This window comes from Hypanus sabinus, chromosome 22, assembly GCF_030144855.1.
Source record: "Hypanus sabinus isolate sHypSab1 chromosome 22, sHypSab1.hap1, whole genome shotgun sequence".
NCBI classification, from domain to species: domain Eukaryota; kingdom Metazoa; phylum Chordata; class Chondrichthyes; order Myliobatiformes; family Dasyatidae; genus Hypanus; species Hypanus sabinus.
In genome coordinates, this window is record NC_082727.1 from 42,846,022 (window position 1) to 42,870,613 (window position 24,592).

At 41.7% G+C, this 24,592-nt stretch overlaps 1 protein-coding gene across 4 annotated transcripts in view; it reads right to left on the bottom strand.

Annotated features, from left to right (window-relative positions):
• Nucleotides 1-11,596, bottom strand: part of LOC132379566 (kinase non-catalytic C-lobe domain-containing protein 1) — a 154,117-nt gene extending 142,521 nt beyond the window's left edge. The window contains exon 1 of one of the 4 annotated variants that reach the window (XM_059947624.1): nt 11,115-11,584. In XM_059947624.1, the coding sequence (XP_059803607.1) occupies nt 11,115-11,192 (78 nt within the window). In that variant the 5' untranslated portion in view covers nt 11,193-11,584. Of the gene's footprint in view, nt 1-11,114 lie in introns of all 4 variants that reach the window. The other 3 variants (XM_059947627.1, XM_059947626.1, XM_059947625.1) reach the window with 3 other exon arrangements.
• Nucleotides 11,597-24,592: the final 12,996 nt, after the last annotated feature.

Sequence of the window (24,592 nt, forward strand, 5' to 3'; positions counted from 1 at the left end):
TATAATTAATAGCAAGTCATTATTATCATCATTATGTGCCGTGTTGAAGAGTTTGGCCAATCGTGGTCTTTGAGCATGAGAGTTCTTGGCAAATTTTTCTATGGAAGTTGACTTGCCACTGTCTTCTTCTGGGCAGTGACTTTAGAAGGTCGGTGACCCCATCCATTATCAATGATCAGAGATTGTCTGCCTGTTGTCAGTGGTTGCACAAACAGGACCTCTGATATGCACCAATTGCACACACAACCATTCACCGCCTGTTCCCATGATCAGGAGGGGTGGGGGGGGGGGGGAGAGTGCTAAGCTGGTGCTACACTGTGCCCAAGGGTGACCTGTAGATTAGCAGAGGGAAGGAGTGCCTTACACCTCCCTCGGTAGGGATGTACCTGTACCCCGCCACCAGTGCACCTTGATTTAAAGGGAAATGTTATCAAACGTTATCCATGCATGCTGGTTTCTGAAGATGTCATCCACATTCAACTTGCTAGTTGTGGTCTTGCTTCCTGTATTACTGGATTGCTGCCTTCTTCACTTCACATGCAGAGCTACCGACTGGATGAGGACATGAAGTCAATTTTGAATGTCAGATCATGCAGCATATTTTATGATCCACAACAAAACATGTACTTCAAAATATTGGTAAATGCCTCAAATAAAATTCTGAAGGCAAAAGTTGCTCATGGTGAAAATATTTTCAGCTCAAGCAGAATCAAGTAACAGTGCTGATATTTCAGGTCAGTGACACTTCATCAAAACCAAGCTATCTGCAACACAGATGGCAACCAACCGGTAGCATTTTTCCAGAAATTTCCATTTTTGTTTCAACATTTCCTGTCATGTTTTGATTTTATAAGTCCTGAAAATTACTTTCTGATGTATTGAGCATGCATCAGTTTCCTCTTGGAAAGAAGCTTAGGCCTGATGTACAGTGTACTCAGCTGGAAATACAAGCCCCTACTCGTGACCCCAGCAATATTGGTGGGGGTTGCGTTACCAGAAAGTGGCCCATATAATCATGATTTTCTGTAACTCAAAATTGCACCACCTGCACATGTTGAAGAAAATAGTTAAATTTACTTTGTCGCCCCCAGATAAATTCTGTGAGCTCGAATTTATATTATCCAAATAGCTGTAGATTATGAAAATTCAAATTACTCTTCCAAAAATCCAAGATACATGCAGTGTTTTTAGGGAGGGCAGAGGGTACAAAGATAGACAATTACAAAATACAGAAATAACAACAGATTTTCTATTTTTTTAAACCTGCATTTCTTGATGTATGCCTAGATCTCTCTCTCTCTCTCTCTCTCTCTCTCTCTCTCGCTCTCTCTCATTACGTCTCCAAACAAATGTAAGGCTTGAAGGTGATAAGTGAAGACAGGAGCATGCCACCTATTGCTATTGTCCCCTCCCAGAACCTGGCTCCATCTACCTTAATCCCATCACCTCAGCATCCTTACCCATCACTGTCCTGTCCTTAGTGATTTTTTTTTTTCCTCCTGATCACATTTTCCGTAGTCGCCGGTGTCTCCAAATGCAGCTGCTGGTCATTTATTAGGAGAATTGTTTACCAAACCAATGAAGTCAGTCTCTTAAGTGCCCCCCTGTCATGAACCAGCAGCTGTTGTACTATTGAGAGAGAGAGAGAAAAAACATCCTGTAGCAACACATCTCCATGGAATTCAATGGGGAAAATAGTACCGCACTAAGGAAAATTACTTTATATCTCTGTCAGAATACAACCCTCTCCAGAATGCAGGATTTCTCAGTATCATTCTGAGGATCCTTCACTGGAATCTTCACACATGACAGTATGAGAATGGAATTTGCTACTGTAACAGTTCGGCATTTGTAATAACGAAACAATCTTTCATATCATTGTTCTCCCAATGGTTCCTTTAACTTTGTTTCATTAACTTTGCATAATATCTACCCAAGAAATACATGCATATACCCAAGGAGAAAGCTAAAGCAGCTATCCTAGTCAAAATAGTGATTCTGTATTTTGTTAATATACATGGAAATATTCTGATTGTGATGCATAATGGCAGGTAAGTTCTTCAGTGCATAAAGAACTTGCCAATCAAGTTTCTTAATGTGCTGGATGTTATTTTCTTAAGGGGTGACCTTATTTGTGGAAGTCACAGTGAAATAAAATCTGTATAAGAAGATTCTTTCATCGGAGATGCAAAGTATACCAGTGTACCAAATGCCTTATGACTGGTATTTATTTCATTTTAGCTCTGGGAAATTCGCATTCTCTACTGCATAATACTGCTCTGCAAATGAATTTTCAGGCAAACAGGTTATAAAGCTTGAAATGAAATACAGCATAAATTCTATTGTTTCTCAGTTGCTTATTACAGTTGTTTCAATAGTGTACCCGTGATTACAATACATTCTTCAGTACACAAGCCAACTTGAGCTTGCTAATTGATGTAATATAAAATCTGAGATGGGGGAGCAGGACGTGGAATAAAATATGAACATAGAGGAACGATTGACAATAAATACCAGCTGTTCTGCTAAACCTGTTTAACACTCATGAGGCACATGTTTCATGACTTCAAATGCCTCCCATCTGCCAGAACTACACCATTCTTTTTCAAAGGAAAGTTTAAAAAAAAAATTGTAATTACTCTCGGACAATAAAGAATGTGGCCTGGCCATAGAAGTTTAAAGGGATGGTATTCACCGATTCACACATTTCCCTATTTAACAATTATAATGAATCAAACAACCTTTTTTCCGTTTCCCTGCTTCCCCCCACCCCAAATCTAAATCTGTTGAACTAGCCTCTTGCTTAAAGGCCAAATAACCTCCTGCATCCCTCTGCCCCATCACTAAATATCAGGTCATCAATGGCAGACTTTGTTTCCTTGGGAGATCTTCTCTATACAGTTTCTCGCCTTGTAATGCTCCAAGCCCAAGGAGACTGCTTTTTCACTCTTGCCTGCTTTTACCCACAATCCACACAACAAGACTGTCTGAGCTTCCATTGTTTCAGCCTACTCAAGACCCATTACATTTATTTATTCCTTTCTTAATTTCATCCTTTGCCCTGTTGTAGTCCACTCCTATTTACATCCATTACCCTTCCGTTGCCCCTCCACCACTTTGACAGGTTCCAATTGTCCAGTCCCAGACACTTGATCTTTATTACAGCTATGCAATTCTTCTATAACTCAGACTCTCACAAGTAATTGTATGATGTCCCTTCAGCAGCAACACACCCAGTTCCCCTCCACCAATAAATCCACCAATTTGGGTGTACTCATCCTTACATTGAGCAACTTTTCCTTCAGTTCCATGGACATTAAGCAGCTCAAAAGATACAGCTATGTGAACTTCTTTTGGGCCTATGATATTCCCATTTCACCTACCCACAAAAAGACAGATTTGCTTCAGTTCAGCTCAGGATCTCTCATCACACCAACAGCTGCATTGGTGCTGCTTGCTAGACTCATGCAGAACTCAAATATTCATTATCTTTTCCTGCCAGTATCCACTTATGTCTCACCTTCACAGATTCATCTTATGCACTTTTCATTTTTGATCTCTCTATTTCCAGCTCAGAAGATAGCATTGTCAAAAAATACCCATTGAGAGCCTATTGACACCCATAGTTGTGTTGACTATAATAGCCCCTACCCTGCCTCCTGTAAGTGTGCCATCTTATTCTCCCAGTTTCTCAGTCTCTGTCATATCTGCTCAAGCAATGAGACTTTTTTTACAAAACTGTCTCTGTAATCTCTTCCTTCTTCCTGAAACGGGGCTTCTCACCTGTTTCCTATAGCTCTACTCTCAGCCTCTCTACCCCTGGACAAAACCAGTGAAGAGTTCCCCTGGTCCTCACCATTTGCTCCGCCAACCTCTACATTCAACAAACTGTCCTTTGCAATTTCTACCAGTTCCAAGCCAATGCAGCTTTCTTTCTCCTTCAGCATTTGTAAGAGATTATTCACGTTGAGACTTCCAAGTCTGCTCTCTAGCCTCCATTAGCCAATAAACCATAGCCCCTCCTTTAACACTTTCCCACTTCTTTCAACCACTTAGAGACCCAAACTGTATTTCAAAATGAAGCAGCAATTCAACTGCATTTCTGCCCGTCTTACAGATCACATCTGGTGTTTACAGTGTGGTCTTCTCTGCATCGAAGATACCAAATGTTATTTAGGTTACTGTTTTGTTTTTAGTCAGCAGGGGTAGTCCTGTTACCTGCTACTTCAGTTCTGTGTCCCAGCTACTTGAGGTTTCTTGCTAGGTTATAATGAAGCCTGAAGAAAGTTTGAAGAACAACAACTCATTTCCCATCTCAGCATCTAATTATCCAACTTCCAATAACTTGCTTTCTTTCTTTATGCTACAAGTAGGAATTTTTGATCTGATTCCTCATGTTACTTGCTCAACATTTTATTAGCACACGCTCAACTGCTATCTGCAACACAACAGATTACTTTGTCACTCTTGAACTATTCATTAACAACTCATCCCCACAGCAACCCTAGCTAAACTAAAAATAATCTGATTATCCTGTCAATCCAACCTTCTCTGCAATTTACAACAGTTTTTGCCCTTCTTTCCAACAATCTTCAACCTGAAACAGTGCCTGTTTCTCAGATGTTGTCTGATATGCCAAAATGCTTGCAGCATGTTGTTTTTGTTTCCGATTTCCATCATTTTAATGCAGTATAATTGTACATGCTTAATTGAAATGTTTTATCAATATGTACACTAATTCTATCAAATATTAATCGCCTTACACTTCTCACTTTAAACAAAATGATTAAAGTAATCATGAAGGTCTAAGGAGCCTCTCAATATACCACCTACCACTGAAGCTAGCATTGAGATGGCTACCATAGTGCTCAATACTACAGTGGGAAGTGTATGGACATGCACTTTGGTGGAAGAAATAAAAGGGCAGATGGCAAACTATTATTATGATGGGGAGAGAATTCAAAATGCAGAGATGCAAAGGGACTTGGGAGTCCTTGTGCAGGATACCCTAAAGGTTAACCTCCAGGTTGAGTCAGTGGTGAAGAAGGCAAATGCAATGTCAGCATTCATTTCTAGAGATATAGAATATAAGAGCAGGGATGTGATGTTGAAGCTCTATAAGGCACTTGTGAGACCACACTTGAAGTATTGTGTGCAGTTTTGGGCTCCTGATCTTAAAAAGGATATACTGACATTGGAGAGAAGATTCAGGAGTATGATTCCAGGAATGAAAGGGTTACAATATGAGGAACGTCTGGTAGCTCTTGGACTGGAGTTCAGGAGAAAGAGGGGGGATCTCATAGAAGCATTCCGAATGTTAAAAGGCCTGAACAGATTAGATATGGCAAAGCTATTTCCCATGGTAGGGGAGTCTAGGACGAGAGGGCAGAACTTCAGGATTGAAGGATGTCCTTTTATAACTGGAATGCAGAGGAATTACTTTAGTCAGAGGGTGGTAAATCTGTGGAATTTGTTGCCACGAGCACCTGTGGAGGCCAAGTCATTGTGTACATTTAAGGCAGAGATAGGTTATTTGATTAACCAGGGCATCAAAGGGTATGGGAAGAAGGCAAGGGAGTGGAGATGACTGGAAGAATTGGATCAGCCCATAACTGAATGGTGGAGCAGATTCAATGAGTCGAATAGCCTACTTCTGCTCAGATACAGTATTTTATGGTCTTATAATACTGGATGATGCCCACCCATTTTTGTTCCTCATTGCAATTTCCCAGCAATGTTTCCCAGAAAGCAAAGTAGATTCACTACAACTCAAAGAAGGAAATAATTTGACAGCCGCTAACTTTTTCATACCCAATTATGTGGAAGATGACTTGAGAGATTCATTTAGGGTTTAGCATTAACATTCTACTTCAGGATTATAAATGTGCAATTTTGCAGTTTCCCAACAAAAGTAGCCTCAAAGTCACTGTTGTCAAGCCACAGCTACATTTTTTACATTTCATAAACAGTTTCCCAGAGTTGTGTTTAATAACCAGCTGATGGCAGGAAGCAATGCTGCAGAAGGTCAGGACTTCTTTATTTAAAGTCAGCCTTAAGAAAATAACCAAAAGTGCAGTATACTTTCACTAACCCTAGAAAATTCTGTCAAAGAAAGCACCATCTAATTTAATACCAATTTTATATTAACACTGAACAAATGGAATTAAAGCTACAAGACTTCTTCGGATTGGATATTGCACAGATTGCTGCTGTTACAGATCATGAGAAATAGGTTCAGTGCATCACACAACACCATTTTTGTGCAAAGGGTAGAGAGGATTTCCCGTGCTAATATTCTGCAGGTTTGGTGATCCCATTGGAATGCTGTATTTCCACTTATCCCCAAGAATACATTGTACAGTAATTCTCAGCTAACAGTCAACCACAATGCTCAGAAAATAATTCAATGCAGAACACATGCCCAACCTGTGACTCCTTGTTATGAAAATTGAGACTGGATAATGAATTGCAAAACTGGTAACTGGTTACCCTGGCTATAGAATGTAGTCTTAGCCAATTACACTACTGCATGGTTCTAGTGCCAACGCACCGCGTTACCAAACATAGAAAGTGACGCAATTCAGTATTTGACATTAAGACATAATTATAGCTATTCTCTACACTGCAAGCTCATTATACAACTTGCCTAATTTCTACGTGAACTAAAATTTTTGATTCATTATGTAAAAGACAGCTGATCTGCTACATAATTTCTGCCAAAAGTAGAACTAAAATAACCTTTTCACTGCTTTTTTTGTTTTGTTTAACCAGTGATTTAGATGTCTGGCTTACCAAGAGTGTCTTTTATTGCACATCAACACACTTATTTTGTTAAGACCACTTATAAAATACTGGACATCCCAGAGATTAACCCATGAACAACAAGCAACGGTGCTGAAGCACAGATGTCTACGTTGTTTGAACTCTAGTGTTTTACATGCAGAGTTATTTAAAACTAAAAATATCTACTAATTTCCATACTTCCACCGCAATTGATTGCTATTATTAATAGAGCCCCAGAATAGCATATTTTTAATTAATAAGAACAATGAGTATTTTAAATTTTAGAACTATTCCTCAAATATAATAACAAGGTGTCATTGCAATTAGGCAGCTCCAGACTTTAGTTTCATCTCAATATTGGATACAGTCTGCGCCAGCATTTAGTTTCCCTCCAATTGCCAAAGATGTGCTTTTTGCTAAGTTAACTGGTTACTGTAAATTGCCTCCAAATGTAGGTGGGACACAGGAGAATTAAGGGGAGAGTAGGGGGTACACTAGAGGATGAAAGAACAGATGGTTGCCTGACAGTTGGCAATGATGTGGTGAGTTAACATGTCTTTTATGACAGTGCTCACTTGATGACTGACAGAGGCAAAAAAGGCACTTTGAAAGTGGTCCTTAAAACCACAACCTGTTGGGCTGTGACACGAGAGACGCTGGAAGGAAATTGTGAATTCTGAACCAGGGTTCAGTTTTAGAGGAAGTATTAGCCCACGAGGAGATAGTTCTTCACTCCAAAGGCTCTGAACCATAGGAGTACTCTACTCTAGATGGCTCTGGCTGTTATACGTCTCCACAAAGCAGCAACTGAAAGATGTTTGCATACTTAAGGAATCAGATGACACTTGGATAAGACTGAGAAGATGAAGACAAATAATTCGAACATTGAGTTTTCTTTCAGATTTCCTGAATTTGCAGGATATTTTCCTTCAGATGGATCAGACATAACTTATTGAATAGCAAAGTTCAAAGTAAATTTAATATCAAAGTACATATATGTTATCATATACAATTCTGAGATTCAAATCAACAGGAGATAATAGTCATTTCCTACAGACTATTTCTTATTATCTGGTGATAATGCACCATCACACAATTCCAGAAATATTGCTCCAATATATTTTGACACCAATTTTTGAAAGGAAATATATGCTGACAACATACAGATCCAAATATTTGATGATCATTTTGTTGTCACTTCAAATTCTCTTAAAACAATTGGGTAGTAACTGCAAGAATATTGATTTAATGTCTATTTTGTGTCACCATGAACATTTCTTTGGCCCAAATATTTACTTCTATATCCTTATAAAATTTATTGTATTGACTTCACAGGGTCTTTTCATGTAGTTCCTTTCAATTCTTCAGGATTCCTTTTTCACTATTTTCTACAATTTCTATAATTCACTGCAGTGTTCTTCAGAAATGCTGATCACGACGTGATTACCTGCCTTCCTTTTAGATAGTTTTATTTCCCAGTTTGATTCATGGAACTCTTATTCATAAACTCAATTGCCTAGCATGGATTTCTCTCAGAGTTTGACCAGGCATATTTGTAATTAATTATCCATGTGATAAGGGATTCATTAGGGGGTACACTTGATTATATGATTTCTGTGTGCAAAGCTTTTTTTTTGGAGCAAAAGAACTTGGACCAAGCTGTCCTGCAGAAATTTCTCTTTGGGAATTCCCAAAACAACAAAGTTTCAGAGCACAGCACTGAACCAGAAGACATGTAAGGTAATTGAAATACACACTTATAATTTTGGTCCCTTGCCCTCCTACCAATTCATCCAGTCTTCAGGCAGACTCACAACCCTATTACTTCAGTCTGTTTTGTGGATCAGCACCACACTAAACTGCCAACTTTCCTTCCCAAAAGGCTCTAACAGTCTCCAGGAGATTTCTTCTACCCTGAATTCCCATCGCGCAATCCTTTGGCCTCATAGCTCCCTCTATCCAAAAGCAATCTTCAAGTTGTTAATTCCAGCAATTCACATGTGTAATCCACTTCTTCCAATTTTGCCCCTACACTATCAGGTGGTTCCAATTTCACAGCCCCACAGCCACCTGCCAGGTTAGATCACCGACCTCCTCCTTGTGTGGCAGGGTGGAGATGCCAGTCTGCTGAAGGAGGAGTAAGGTTCCTCTTCCCTCTGCTAGCCTGCAGGTAACCGTTGGGCAAGATGTAGCACTGCTTAGCCAACCCCTCCCCAATCAGGGTCACATGACCCCATATGAGCAGCGGGTGCATATTCCAAGCCTTGCTGATGCCAAGTAGACAATCTCTGAAGAGTATTGGTAATGGCTGGAGTCACCTGTCTTGTAAAGACACTGCCCAGAAGGCAGCAATGGCAAACAAGAGAAAATCTGCAGATACTGGAAATCTGAGCAACTCACACAGAATGCTGGAGGAACTGAGCAGGCCAGGCAGCATCTCCGGAAAAAGGTACAGTCAACGTTTCGGGCCAAAAACTTTCTGTCAAACCATTTCTGTCCAAAAATTTGTCAAGAGCAATCATGTTGTGGAAAGACCATGATCACCTATTTCATACAACATAGCACAAATCGAATGAACAAACCTCTGCCTATTTTTTGATTATTGTCTCCCAACAATCTGCTAGTTTCCTTCTTATAGTACCAAAACCCATCCATGTTGGTGAAGTCTGATATTCTACATGAGCAGGCCCAACTAGAAAGGCATTGACAACATCCAAACCCCAGCCTTGGGAAAGTGGAACTGAGCAGCATATTTTCACTCATGATCAAAATGATCAATGATGCCCCAAAATTACATTGTTCAAATGCAGCAATTGTTCCTTCCAATTCCTAGGTAGGACTGATAACACTAGACCATGTATATTGTGTCCTATCATTTATTGCTGCTGCAGCCATTTGTTTTGGATTGTATTCCTTATTACTTCATTTCACCTCTTGGTTTCAGAAGCAAACCAATTCTTTGTTGAGGAAAAACAGTGCTAAACATGCTGTTCTATGGTGGGGAAAAATTATAGTAATCGATGTGGTATACATTTTGAAAATTATACTAATTTGTTAAAATGGATTAATTTTATCCCAATTTTACTGAATAGCATTACCCTATTGCTTTTGTCCCTATCAACAGTTCTTCACATTGAGACCCACATAATTTTCAGCTGCATCCATCTAATTTTTAAATTCAATCCAATGTTCCAGGACACTCCTGTGTGGCTGCACAGTGATAAAATCCATTAATTTCTATAAGATGTGTAAGGATTTGTGCTGGTGCAGAAGAGGCCGTTGTCTGGATCAAAAAAGCAAGAAGTTGAACAGTTTTATTTTCTCTGGAACACTGGAAGCTGAGTGGAGACCTGGGAGAAGTATATTATATCGATTGGGTAAGTAATTAGGAGCCTTTATCCTCACGTAAGAAATGCATAAAGACCAACAACCATAGGTCTGAAGTGGGTGAGAGAAAAAGTTTAAACTAGATTTTAAGCAAGTTTTTTTCTTGACAGAATAATAGGTGCCTGGTGCTGCTAGTGGAGGTGACAAGATCATATACAACAGTAATGTTGAAGACCACAAGTGAACAGGCAGGAAATTGAGGGATAGAGAACTTGCGCAAGAAAATGACATCAGTTTAGATTTGTATCACGGCCAGGAAAGGCACGGCAGAACAAAAGACTTTTTCTTGGGCTAGAATATACTATATACACCTTTTCCATTTCCCCTTATTTGTCACGTAATTTGACGGTTTGAATCTTTTCCTCTCCGAACTTTCATACATACTAAATTCTATTTCTTTGCTATTAATACTTACAATACATACTATTTTTGCAATACTGTTTTGCAATATTCTTTTCAAAACTATTAGAGACTGCATCAATTGTTTATATACATATATCCCTACTATATTAAAGTCAAAAGTTATAAATCAGATACAATGCAGCAGAATTGTTTATCGTTTAGAAAGTGTTCGCCTACAAGTGAAAGGGAGTTACTATTTAGAAAATAAATGCAATAAATTAAAATTGAAGGCTTCCGCTTCTGGTCGTAAAGACCGCTCAAATTAAATAAACTAAGCGCATACAAACAATGGCAAAATGTTCGAATAGCCAAATAACCGCTTCACTAACTTTGTGCGAACAATTAAAGTTGCATTACAGGTTACAAGTGGCCGCACAGCCTCAGCGCCTGGCCTAAAATCTGTTCTCTGAAAGAGCTACCAAGGTGATTATAGGACTAACTGCAGACAAGGTAGAAACGGGGGCCGCAGCACCAGCATCTTGCCGATGACCCAGACTCGAGAAGCAACATCCAGAGTCCGAACGTTGAGGGGGTCCACCTACCTCATCTTCCAAAAGCGTAGGCAGCGGCTCGAATTCATAGAACTCCCTCTCGTCGTCATCATCATAATAAAGAGCCATCGCCTTGTACAAGGCTGCTACCTGTCTGCAAGTAATTCGTTCAAAACAAAACTACCGGGTGGGAACCAGGCTGCGAGCCGTCTCTTACTGTTGAATGCAGCTCTCCTGTTTACTCAATGCGTTGGTTGCAAAACACCGGGAACACAACCGCTGCCTCTCCAGAACGAGTTACCCGCATCGCCGCGGCAAGGATGGATACGCAGCAGGGAGACCTTTTAAAAATACATACTTCAAAACATCACCAGTTCATGTCACGATCGTGACCACCTCGCTGCGCAACTTCTCACTCGGTTCGCTTTCATTTGCTGCTCTGCCAACCAACTGAGACCACTGGTTCCCAACATATAATTAATATGAAATTATCTTTTACGCCCCCTCCCCTTTTTTTTCTCCCCGGGTGTTCACCGCAAACGCGACGATCGGTCAGTTAGCTAAATGCCGGCTGCCATGGCAACCCGCATCGTCCCCCCGCCTGCCCGCCGGCGAAGGAGGAGCCTGAGTCGGGCTTCACGCTCCGCCCCCGCCGTTCGCCAGCACTGCGGCGGCTGCCGGCCGCTTGTTACTTCCAGAAAACGGAAGCGGCCCTTCTTTTGATGTTCGTGACGTGCTCCCCCCTCCTCCTTCGCAGGAGAGCGCGGCTTCTCCACTTTCCGCTGATGTTCGGTTGCCGGCAACGCAGAACCCGCAGCCGACGACTTTTTTGTGTAATAGCGGATGCTCCGCCATTCAAAATAGGTGAGACACCAGTACGTGTGGTCAGCCCAGCCATTTCAGCAATTGTTGCTCAGCAGTCCTGAAAGTTGTCAACCATACCCTCGAGCTGACCCTAGAAAAGCGCCAATATATATAACATTGCCCTAAGCCTTGAATTTGCCTCAGATAGGGGCTGTTTTAAGATAAGTTTGGTTGTATAATTGTTTGGAACGTCATGCGCATATCTGCGGCGCATTTTACAGTAGGTAAGAGCCGTGATTTGTGCAAGGATCTGGCATGGCACAAGTTTGCAGAACAGCGAGTTATGATACGAGCGGGGCGGCGAGATGTCACGATCTGGTGCGCTGCTCAAGTCACGTGCGTAACTCACGGGGAAAACCTCGGGGTTCGCTGCAGCAAGGCTCAAACCCCTCCACTTTTGCTGTATTTGTCAGATTGAGCTAAGTCCTTCTGGAGAGCCGGAGAGAGAAACTGGATCCGTTTACACGGATTTATACGTTGTGTATATTCAATTGCGCTGGCAATAACTTTTGGGTCAATTTTTGACCTGCGGAATTCTTAGCAAGTACACTGCTGTGCAGTTGACATGTGCCAAGGGTCAGAAGTACTTTAATGATGTCATCCAGTGCACAGTATCCATTTATGTTTTTAAATTTACAAACACACAAAAAAAGAAATTATTAAATTCCCTTTACATGGAGGTCAGGAAAGAGACATTATTTTATTCAGAGATACAGTGCAGAACAGGACATAGGTCCTCCCTCATTTCAGGTGTAACCTGTCCTTTTTGTTGAAGTCAAAGCTACCGAAGAAGAGATCCCAATGATCTGTCCGCCTGCACCAATTCTTCAGCCACGCATTCACCTGCCAGATTATCCTATGCTTACCCTCACTGGTACGTGGCACAGACAACAATCCAGAGATTATTACCCTGAAGGCCCTGCGTTTCAGCTTTCTGCCTAACTCTTTGTATTCTCTCTTCTGGACTTGCTCCTATTTCCTACCTATGCGTCATGACTTCCTTCTGTTCACACCCCCCCTTTAAGATGCTGTGGATCTGATATAAGACATCCCTGGCACCTGGGAGGCAACATACCATCCGGGTGCCTCTTTAACATGCCAGCTTTCTGGTTTCAAAATAATATTAACAATATAAAAGAGGATGCAAGAAGTCTTTTTTAGCTCAGGAAACTAATGTCTAAACATAGATAATTCACTTGGACCAGATGGTGTACACCTCAGTGTTCGGAAAGAGGTAGCCAAAGAGATTGAGGAGGTATTAGTAATGATCTTTCAATTATCACTAGATTCTGGAATGGTTTCTCTGAGGACTGGAAATTTGCAGTTGTCACCCCACTCTTTAAGAAAGAAGGAAGGCAGGACATTTTAGGCCATTTAGCCTGACTTCAGTGGTTGGAGGGAGTTTGGTGTCTATTATTAAGCATGAGGTTTTAGGGTACTTGGAGGCACATGATAAACTAGTCCAAAGTCAGCATAGTTTACTAAAGGGGAAATGCTGCCTGACAAATCTGTTAGAATTCTTCGAGGAATGAGCAGGCAAGGTAGACAAAGGAGAGTCGGTGGATGTTGTTTATTTGGATTTTCCGGAAGTCTTTCACAAAGTGCCACACTTGAGGCTGCTTAACAAGATAAGAGTCCAAGTTATTACATATGAGGGTAATTTAATGGCTCTGGGCCTGGAGTCTCAGAAGTTTAGAAGCATGAGGGGGGATCTCATTGAAACCTATCAAATATTGAAAGGCTTAGATAGAGTGGATGAGGAGAGTATGTTTCCTTTAGTGGGGGAGTCTAGGACCAGAGAGCACAGTTTCAGAATTGAGGGATGTCCATTTAGAACAGAGATGAAAGAAAATCTCTTTAACCAGAGGGTAGTGAACAGTGGAATTCATTGTAATACATGGCTGTAGAGGCCAGGTCATTGGGTATATTTAAGGTGGAGGTTGATATTTTGTAGATTAGTCAGGGTGTCAAAGGTTATGGGGAGAAGGCAGGAGAATGGGGTTGAGAAGAATAACAAATGAGCCATGACAGAGCAGACTTTATGGGCCAAATGGCCTAATTCTGCTCCTGTGTCTTATGGCAGTGGTCCCCAACCACCAGGCCGCAAAGCATGTGCTACCGGGCCACGAGGAAATGATATGATTTGGCAATATGAAGCGATATGAGTTGGCTGCACCTTTCCTCATTCCCTGTCACGCTCACTGTTGGAACTTGAATGCACGTGAGGTTATTACACACGTGAGGTAATTACTTATGTGACAACCATGTCAGCGTGGGCAGAAGATCAACTCCTCAAGCTTGCAAATGATGGTGGGCTGAAAAGTATGTTTGACATAACATCTCTGCTGGCATTCTGGATCAAAGTCAAGGCTGAATATCCTGAGATAGCCACGAAAGCAATGAAAACGCTGCTTCCATTTCCAACATCATATCTCTGCGAAGCAGACTTTTCTGCAATGAATGCAACGAAAACTAAATTGCGGAATAAAGTGGACTTAAGGAATTCCCTTGGAGTATCGCTGACTCCCATCACCCCTCGATGGGACTGTCTTGTTGCAGGGAAACAAGCCCAGGGCTCCCACTGATTCAGCGATATTGGTGTGTTGCAATGATTTTATACATTCATACAGGGAAAATATGTGCTGTCTGGTTAATATTAAATTTGTTAGATAAACACTTTTAGAAACAAAATTGAGTGTATTAGCCACTTATAAGTGACTTAGTTGACTTATCACTTATATTCCGGTCATGATTAACACCCCCCCCCCCCCACCCCACAGGTCAGCTGGTCTGCAAGAATATTGTCAATATTAATCAGGTCCACAGTGCAAAAAAAGGTTGGAGACCCCTGTCTCATGGAAAAGACCTTCCTGGCCCAATAAGCTGCACCACTTAGCAACCCATCTATTTAACCCTAGCCTGATCACAGGACAATTTACAATGACCAATTAACCTACTAATTGGTATATCTTTGGACTATGGGAGGAAACCAGAACACCCTTAAAGAGACACTGCTATTCCATTTATTTATTGCTCTTCGCCTCTATCAGTCACAGCTTTTACTGTTCAGCATACTTTCAATAGCATTGATGTGTGTCCCATTATTTACTGCAGTTCTCCTGCACAATGGATAGAGAGTTGTGATCTCTGCGATTACTATGAACTCATTCCTTGCAGTGATGTGGAGTCAAATCTAGGATGAGACTCATTCTGCGCGGGCAATGGTAGGGGAACTGAATATACACAGGCTCTTCCCACATGTTCTCCATTACTTTTCTTGGCTCCTCTGTGGTTCCCACTGTGACTTGTTCACTAAAGTGGTCATTAATAAGCACTGGGACTTGTTGGGTTCATTATATATGGAACACACAGTGTCCATTTTTAACTCCAAGTTTCCAGTGACTGGACCAAAGTGCTTTGGAGTTGAGCAATAGAAAATTTTAATAGTTATTGCTAAAAAAAAAATAAAAGATGGACATGTTGGTAAAGAAGGTAAATGGCATTCTTGCCTTCATCATCCAATGCATTGAATACAAGAGCTGGAATGTCACATAATAGTTGAACAAACTGTTGGTTACACTATCATTGTAGAATTGTATGCAGTTCTCCTATAGGAAATGTGTGATTAACCTAGGAAGGGACTAAAAAAGATTCACAAGGCTGTTGCCTGGATTGCAGGGCTCAAGTTATTAGGAGAGATTGGGTAGGTTTGGTCTATTTTTCTTGGAGTGAAGCAAGCAGAGACGTGAACTGTTATAGGTATATAAGATTATGGGAGGTGTAGCGAGGCTAGATAGCCAAAGATTGCCATAGTAATTATGCATAAAGCAAAAGGGTTTCTCTTTAAGGTTCAAGGTAAGATATTTAAAGTGGGATCTGGGGGATATATTTTTTCATACAAAGAGTAGTTAGAAACATAGAAAACCTACAGCACTATACAGGCCCTTCTGCCCTCAAAGCTGAGCTGAACAGGCTTACCCATAGCCCTGTATTTTTTTTGTACCTATCAAGGAGTCTTTTAAAAGACCCTATCATTTCTGCCTCTACCACCGCTGCCGTCAGCCCATTCCACGCACTCGCCACTCTCTGCGTAAAAAGAAACTTACGCCTGTCATCTCCTCTGAGCCCTACTTCCAAGCATGTTAAAACTATGCTCCCTCATGCTATCCATTTCGGCCCTGGGAAAAAGCCTCTGACTATCCACGTGATAGTCTCTCATTATGTCTCTCAAAATCTCTCATTATCATGTACACCTCTATCAGGACACCTTTCATCCTCCATCACTCCAAGGAGAAAAGGTCAAGTTCACTTAACCTATTCTCATAAGGCATGCTCCTCAATCCAGGCAACATTCTTATAAATTTCCTCTGCACCCTTTCTATGGTTTCCACATCTTTCCTGTAGTGAGGTGACCAGAACTGAGCACAGTACTCCAAATGGGGTTTGATCAGGGTCCTATATAGCTGCAACATTTCCTCTCGGCTCTTAAACCCAATCCCATGGTTGATGAAGGCCAATGCCTTCTTAACCACAGAGTCAACCTGCGTAGCAGCTTTGAGTGTTCTATAGACTTGGACCCCAAGATCCCTCGGATCCTCCACACTGCCAAGAGTCTTACCATTAATGCTATATTCTGCCATTATATCTGACCTGTGAAAATAAACCATCTCACACTTACCTGGGTTGAACTCCATCTGCCACTTCTCAGCCCAGTTTTGCATCCTATCAATGTCCCACTGTAACCTCTGACAGCCCTCCACACTATCCACAACACCCCCAACCTTTGTGTCATCAGCAAATTTACTAACTCATCCCTCCACTTCCTCATCCAGTTAATTTATAAAGGTCACAAAGAGTAGGGGTCCCAGAACAGATCCCTGAGGCACACCACTGGTCACCAACCTTCATGCAGAATATGACCTGTCCACAACCACTCTTTGCCTTCTGTGGGCAAGCCAGTTCTGGATCCACAAAGTAAAGCAATGTCTCCTTGATCCCATGCCTCCTTACTTTCTCAATTATCCTTGCATGGTGTACTTTATCAAATGCCTTGCTGAATTCCATATACACTACATCTACTGCTCAAACTTAATGAATGTGTTTACTCACATCCTCAAAAAATTCAATCAGGCTTGTAAGGCACGACCTGCCTTTGACAAAGCCATGCTGACTATTCCTAATCATATTATGCCTCTCCAAATGTTCATAAATCCTGCGCCTCAGGATCTTCTCCATCAACTTACCAACCACGGAAGTAAGACTCACTTGTCTATAATTTCCTGGGCTATCTCTACTCCCTTTTTTGAATTAGGGAACGACATCTGTAACCCTTCAATCCTCTGCAACCTCTCCCATCCTCATTGATGATGCAGAGATCATCGCCAGAGGCTCAGTAATCTGTTCCCTCACTTCCCACAGTAGCCTGTGGTACATCCCATCCAGTCCCAGTGACTTATCCAACTTGATGCTTTCCAAAAGTTCCAGCACATCCCCTTCCTTAATATCTACATGCTCAAGATTTTCAGCCTGCTGCAAGTCATCCCTACAATTGCCAAGATCCTTTTCCATAGTGAATACAGAAACAAAGTACTCATTAAGCACCTCTGCTATCTCCTCCGGTTCCATATACACTTTTTCACTGTCACATTTGAATGGTCCTATTCTCTCATGTCTTATCCTCTTGCTCTTCACATACTTGTAGATTGCCTTGGGGTTTTCCTTAATCCTGTCCGCCAAGGCCTTCTCATCGCCCATTCTGGCTCTCCTAATTTCATTCTTAAGCTTCTTCCTGCTAGCCTTATAATCTTCTAGATCTCTATCATTACCTAGTTTTTGAACCTTTTGTAAGCTCTTACTTTCTTCTTGACTAGATTTTCAACAGCCTTTGTACAACACGATTCCTGTACCCTACCATCCTTTCCCTGTCTCATTGGAATGTACCTATGCAGAACCTCACACAAATATCCCCTGAACATTTGCCACATTTCTTCTGTACATTTCCCTGAGAACATCTGTTTCCAATTTATGCTTCCAAGTTAAAGCCTGATACCCTCATATTTCCCCTTAGTTCAATTAAACATTTCCTAACTAGTCTGTTCCTATCCTTCTCCAGTGCTATGGTAAAGGAGATAGAATTGTGCTTTCCCACTGAGAGACTTGACACTTGACCAGGTTCATTTCCTAATACCAGATCAAGTACAGCCTCTCCTCTTGTAGGCTTATCTGCAGATTGTGTCAAGAAACCTTCCTGAACACACCTAACAAACTCTACCCCATCTAAACCCCTTGCTCTAGGGAGATGCCAATCAATAATGTCCCACCATAACAACCCTGTTATTTGCAGAATAACCTTTGCAGAATCTGTCTCCCTATCTGCTCTTCGATGTCCCTGTTACTATTGGGTGGTCTATAAAAACACCCAGTAGAGTTATTGACCCCTTCCTATTCCTAACTTCCACCCATAGAGATTCCATAGGCAACCCATCCATGACTTTCTCCTTTTCTACAGCTGTGACACTATTCCTGATCAACAGTGCCACGCCCCCACCTCTTTTGCCTCCCTCACTGTCCTTTCTGAAATGTCTAAAGCCTGGCGCTTAAAGTAGCCATTCCTGGTACTTAAAGTAGCTATCCAAGTCTCTGTAATGGCCGCAACATCATAGCTCCAAATGCTGATCCGCACTCCAAGTGCATCTGCTTCATTCATAATACCCCTTGCATTAAAATAGACACATCTCAAACCATCGGACTAAGCGCATCCCTTCTCTATCACCTGCCTTTCCTCTCTTTCGCACTGTCTCCAACTTTTCTCTATTTGTGAGCCAACCTCCCTTTCCTCCTTCACATCAGTTCAGTTCCCATCCCCCAAAAATTCTTGTTTAAACTGTCCCCAACAGCCTTGGTAAATCTCCCTGCCAGGATATTGTCCCCCTGGGATTTACGTGCAACCTGTCCTTTTTGTACAGGTCACACTTGCCCCAAAAGAGGTCCCAATGATTCAGAAATCTGAACTCCTTCCCCCTGCTCCAATCCCTCAGCCACGCATTTATCCTCCACCTCACTCAATTTCTATATTCACTGTCATGTGGCATGGGCAGTCAACCCGAGATTACTACCTTTGAGGTCCTGCGTCTCAACTTCCTTCCTAACTCTCTACAGTCTGTTTTCAGGACCTCCTCCCTTTTCCTACCTGTGTTGTTGGTACCAATATGTACCACGACCTCTGGCTGTTCTCCTTCCCACTTCAAGATATCATGGACACAATCAGAAACATCCCGGACCCTGGCACCTGGGAGGCAAACTACCATCCCTGTTTCTTTCCTGCGTCCACAGAATCCTGTCTGATCCCCTAACTATATTGTTTCCTATCACTGCTGCCATCCTCCTCCTTTCTCTACCCTTCTGAGCCACAGGGCCGGACCCTGAGCCAGAGGCACGGCCACTGTTGCTTCCCCCAGGTAGGCCGTCCCCCGCAACAGTACTCAAACAGGAGTACTTATGGTTAAGGGGGACAGCCACTGGGGTATTCTCTAGCATCTTCCTTTTGCCCTACCTTCTCCTGACTGTGACCCACTTATCTGTCTCCCGAGGCCCCGGAGTGACTACCTGCCTGTAGCTCCTCTCTATCACCTCCTCACTCTCCCTGACCAGAAGTTGGTATCTGCACTGAGATGCCAGAAGAGGTAGTGGAGGCAGGAGCAGTAACAATATTTAAGAGGCATCTAGGCAGTTACTTGAATGAGCAGAGCAGAGAGGGATAAGGAATTAATGCAGGTAAGTGAGATTAACATAGATATAGTTAATGGTAACACTGACACGGTGGCTAAAGAGCCTTGTGTTGTGCTGTACAACTCTGTTGGAAATTCCTTTCTAGCCAGCAGTCAGAAAACAACTTATTAGACAGTGATTTCTATGGACAAGTCAATTCCCTTTTCCATTAGCATTCCTATCTTGCCTTTCTTCTGTGAATCATCATCTCAGTTACTCCTCGGACGCAGTGGTAGTATAAAGGATGACAACAAATCCACCTGTCCTATCCTATTTATGCTGCTAAACCAAGATAAAAATCTATACTGACATAAATTAAAGAAAACTGCATTCCCTTAATGCTGACATACCTTTGACTGTCCAACATTGTTCTCTGCCAGTGACAGCTGCGTAGCTGATGAGACTGTATCAACATCCAGCAGAAGAGATTCCATATATTCAATTAGAGCAGGGGGTCTTAACTGTTTTTATGCCATGGACCCCTTCTCAGAATAAGTTATTTAAATATATAAAATGCATGGGATTACAAATGAAACCAATTATATTGAAATATAGTTATCAAAAATATTAAAAAGAACAGATTTATGATATAGTAACATACGTACTTCTTTACTAATGCATTAAATAACATACATATAAAATATAGGCAAGTTAAAATTAAGTTTTATTTTTAAGGACATATCAGTGTGAAGGCTGTTGTTGCTCAGCTTAAAAATTACATTAAACTGTGGAGTGGTCTTCGTCAGAGCAACAAGCATGTTACGTCGGATATCCAATCGATATTGATTTTGTGTTTTAATGTTTTTATTTTCAAAGATATTGTTGCAAATGGACCCCTGGAATCTATGACGGACCCCCTTTTCATCAGGTAAGATCCCCTGATTTAGGGCGATCTCAATGATCTCCATGCTTAATATTCTCTCATGTAAGTGGCAGCGATCAAGTCTGGTCAGCGACAGTTGATAGAAAGGAATTTGCTAAACTAGCAATGGTGAGAGAAGGATGTTAGAGGAAGGCAGGAAATACACACCTTTTGAAACAACTGTCATAAGCCTCAGTTGAGTTTACAGAGACATGTACACGCGGGTGCAGCAACGTCATGGGCACATGGCATTTGAGACATGGTGCTCACAAGAAAAATCATAAACAAGAACACAATTAGAACAAAACTGAAACAAAGTTTAGAAGACTACCCTGATAATTTCAAAACTTTCAAGACATGGCAGCAGCACCTATGGTTAGATGGCTTCTGTTTGTGCTGTAACAGAAGTTGAGATGTTGGCTATTAGAAACTGTGAGATGGCAAGGCTCATATTGTGCTGAAGATGTGTTCTTTCCATGTTGGAAACAGTGTGCTCAAATGTCTTTAGAATATAGATTTAAACTTTCTGTATCTTAGCAGGACATCTTAAAACTTATTGCTATTTTGCAGAAACATAGCCAGTAATGTTCTTAACATTTTACTCATATGATCATCAGTTTTTATCAGACTTCAACATCAATATCTTCACCCTCACCCTTGGAAGAGCTGAGCTGTGGGCTATCCTTGGTCCTGGGCTGTTCGTTGCTTCCGGCGAATAATCTATAATCTCTAGATTTCCCTCTACAGCACAAAAAAATCCCAGTAACAAACAAGCAGCAAGTTATAATTCAAGAAATAAGAGTGCTTGCTCTATCATTTTCCTACTAGTTTATTGGGCAGTGCATGGCCCAATCAAATTTCTTACCTGTTTGAAAGGAGAGAAACCTAAAGGAATACTCTGGTGAAATGAAAGTAAGAGACACAGCAAATGAGAGCTCGTGGGATGGAAGAAAGTAAGGCCATTGTGGCTAAATATGCTTCAGTGTTACAACTGGTCACTTAATTATGAGTGTTGACTTTGTGTTGAAAAGTAAAACTAATTGTTCTTCATTCCACTTCCCATTCCCATTCTGACATGTCGGTCTGTGGCCTCCTCTACTGTTGCGATGAGGCCACACTCAGGTTGGAAGAACAACCTGTCTGTGTAGCCTCCAACCTGATGGTATGAACATCGATTTCTCGAGCATTTGGTAATGCCCAACCCATTCCCATTTCCTTTTCTCACCTTATCTTCCTATCACGTCCCTCTGGTGCTTCTCCCCCTTTTCTTTCTTCCATGGCCTTCTGTTCTCTCCTATCAGATTCCCCTTTCTCTTGTCCTAATTATCTCTTTCACCAATCAACATCCCAGCTCTTTACTTCATCCCTGCCCCCTCCCCAGTTTCACTTATTACATTATGGTTCTTGCTCCCCCTTCCCACACTTCCTCATCATTTTTTCCAGTCCCGCTGAAGGGTCTTGGCCCAAAACATTGACCGTGCTCTCTCGCTTGGCCTGCTGAGTTCCTCCAGCATTTATGTGTGTTGCTTGGATTTCCAGCATCTGCAGATTTTCTCTTTGTTTTCCATCATTGTGAGACATTGCATCCTCTTTAGTCCACCAACAGGTTAATGTACCCACAAAATTTACTCAGTGCTTTCCACAACCCCTCCATTACCAACCCCATCTTGTTCTGTTCAACCTGCCCTTCACCTCCCTCCATAATGGTTCCCGTTCTCACCCACTTTACATCGGATTCCAGCTCTGATTTTCATCTGTTTCCATCCATCATCCATCTGCCACTGTCTCCCACTTCCACCTCCTCTTCCCCTTCCCTACCTGACTCCATCTGCCCATCATCTGTTACCCTTCCTCAGTCCATCAATCACCCACTGACCCCCCCCCAGCCCCCTATTCTCCCTCTTTAGACTATGTCCTCTCTCCAGTATTAATCCTGTGCAAAATTTCAACCTGAAACATCCCAGATACTGCTCAACCCACTGAGTTCCTCCAGTGGATTATTTCTTGCTTCAGCTGCCAGCATCTGCAGCCTCTGAAGAATCTGCAGACATATGTTGACTCTCATTAACAGATTAATGTTGTTGTTTGTTTATTTTCACGTCAGTACCTCCTGCATGAAGCCGAGGAAAGTGTTAGAAAGTTCTGTGAGAATATGCATGTAAATTTTGGAAGTACAATGGAAAGTAATGACATGAGTCAAAGGCTAAAAGACTCATTAAAAATCCTAGCAACACACACAAAATGCAGGTGGAACGCAGCAGGCCAGGCAGCATCTGTAGGGAGAAGCGCTGTCGACGTTTCGGACCGAGACCCTTCATCAGGACTAACTGAAAGGAAAGATGGAAAGGAAAAATCCTAGGTTGAGTTATATGTGAACTGTAAGTGGCAGTTGCTCTTAGTAACTGAGGAAAAGAAATACAGTGGATTCTGGTTAATTGGGGCAGCCTCACTTAGGGGCAAACCATAAAGAACAAAAAAAACAATCAAGAAAATAGCCGGGATTCCCTTGGTCTATTTGGGACACTACACTGTTTAATTGGGACAGTTTCCATCTGGCGTCAGTCATGTGCACTTATGTGGCTGTTAGACTCTGCACCTTGCTCGGAGCAAAGAGTTTTTAAATAGTGTCAGTTGCTTGCATTAGTGTTCAGAAAGCAGTGATTTTTGTCACTGATAGTTGGCGAGAAATAAATTGTAAAACAGTTTCAAGAATTTAGAAACTGCCAGGAGTAAAAATGAAATTATTGAACTATTTCAACAAATTAGGAACTATGAAGAATTTGAAGGTACTGTACTGCATTCATCTTGAATATTACAATGAAATTGAAGATTTGGAGGATGCAGTTGTCAGCAACATTTTATGAAGACAGTCTGTTATCAGCACTAGGTGTCTGTGCTGATTTTGTTCATTTACAGTCAATCATAAAACATGACAACATACTCTGGATGAATTCCTCTGTCGCTAACTATTGGGAAATAATACATAGTTTTATAGTACTGTAGTAGTTCAAAGGTCCAATTTAATGGCAGAGAAGTGTATACAATATACATTCTGAAGCTTTTTCTTCGCAAACATCCATATATGAATAGTGTTCTAACTTGTTCTGTATTTCATTCAAATATATAATTTGTTACCCAGCTAAATGGTAGTTTGTCTTTTTCTTACTTTTGTAACTACGCCAGTGAAAGTAAGAATAGGATGATTTAACAGATAAATGTGTGGCTGAAGAATTGGCGCAGTGGGCAGGCTTTCAGATTTTTGGATCATTGGGATCTCCTCTGGGGATGGTATGATCTGTACAAAAAGAATCCTGGGGGTGGCATTATCCTTGTAGGCAGTTTTGCTAGAGCTGTTGGGGAGGGTTTAGACTAATTTGGCAGGGGGATGGGAACTGGAGTGATAGCACTGAGAATGGGGCGGTTGTAATGAGACTGTGGGGAAAGACAGGCAGATGAGGGGGCAAAATTGTAGTCAGTGGGATGAGTTAAAATGTAACGGGGCTAAAATCAAAAAGCATGATGAATACAGGACTGAAGATGTTATATTTGAATGCACATAGTATATGGAATGAGGTAGATGATCTTGTCCGCAGTTACAGATTGGCATATATGATATCGTGGTCATCTCCAAGTTGTGACTGAAAGATCATAGTTGGGAGCTTAACATCTAAGGATACACATGTAATACCCTGGTTAAGGTTTCTACTGCTATGCTGTGGGTAGTTTATATTAGCAGCTTTCTGCAAAAGCAGTGTGCCATGCTGCGAAGTGTGTTTTGGCTTCAGCCGAAGACAAGGACACACGTTGTCCAGCTTAGGGATGTGAGTCAGCTAATCAGGATGTGAGATAAGGTTCTAGAGAACTGTGGGGAAAGGTCTTCTGAAGGACAGTGGTCTGGTTCATAGGCTTTTGTTGGGAACTGTGGTGAGGACAGGAGGGAAGATGCCTGAGAATGCCGTGGGGAAGGAGCATCCCCGTTGCATGGTGCTTTGTGCAGATGAATGGCTCCAAGGAGGAAGGGCCAATAGTCCCGTGA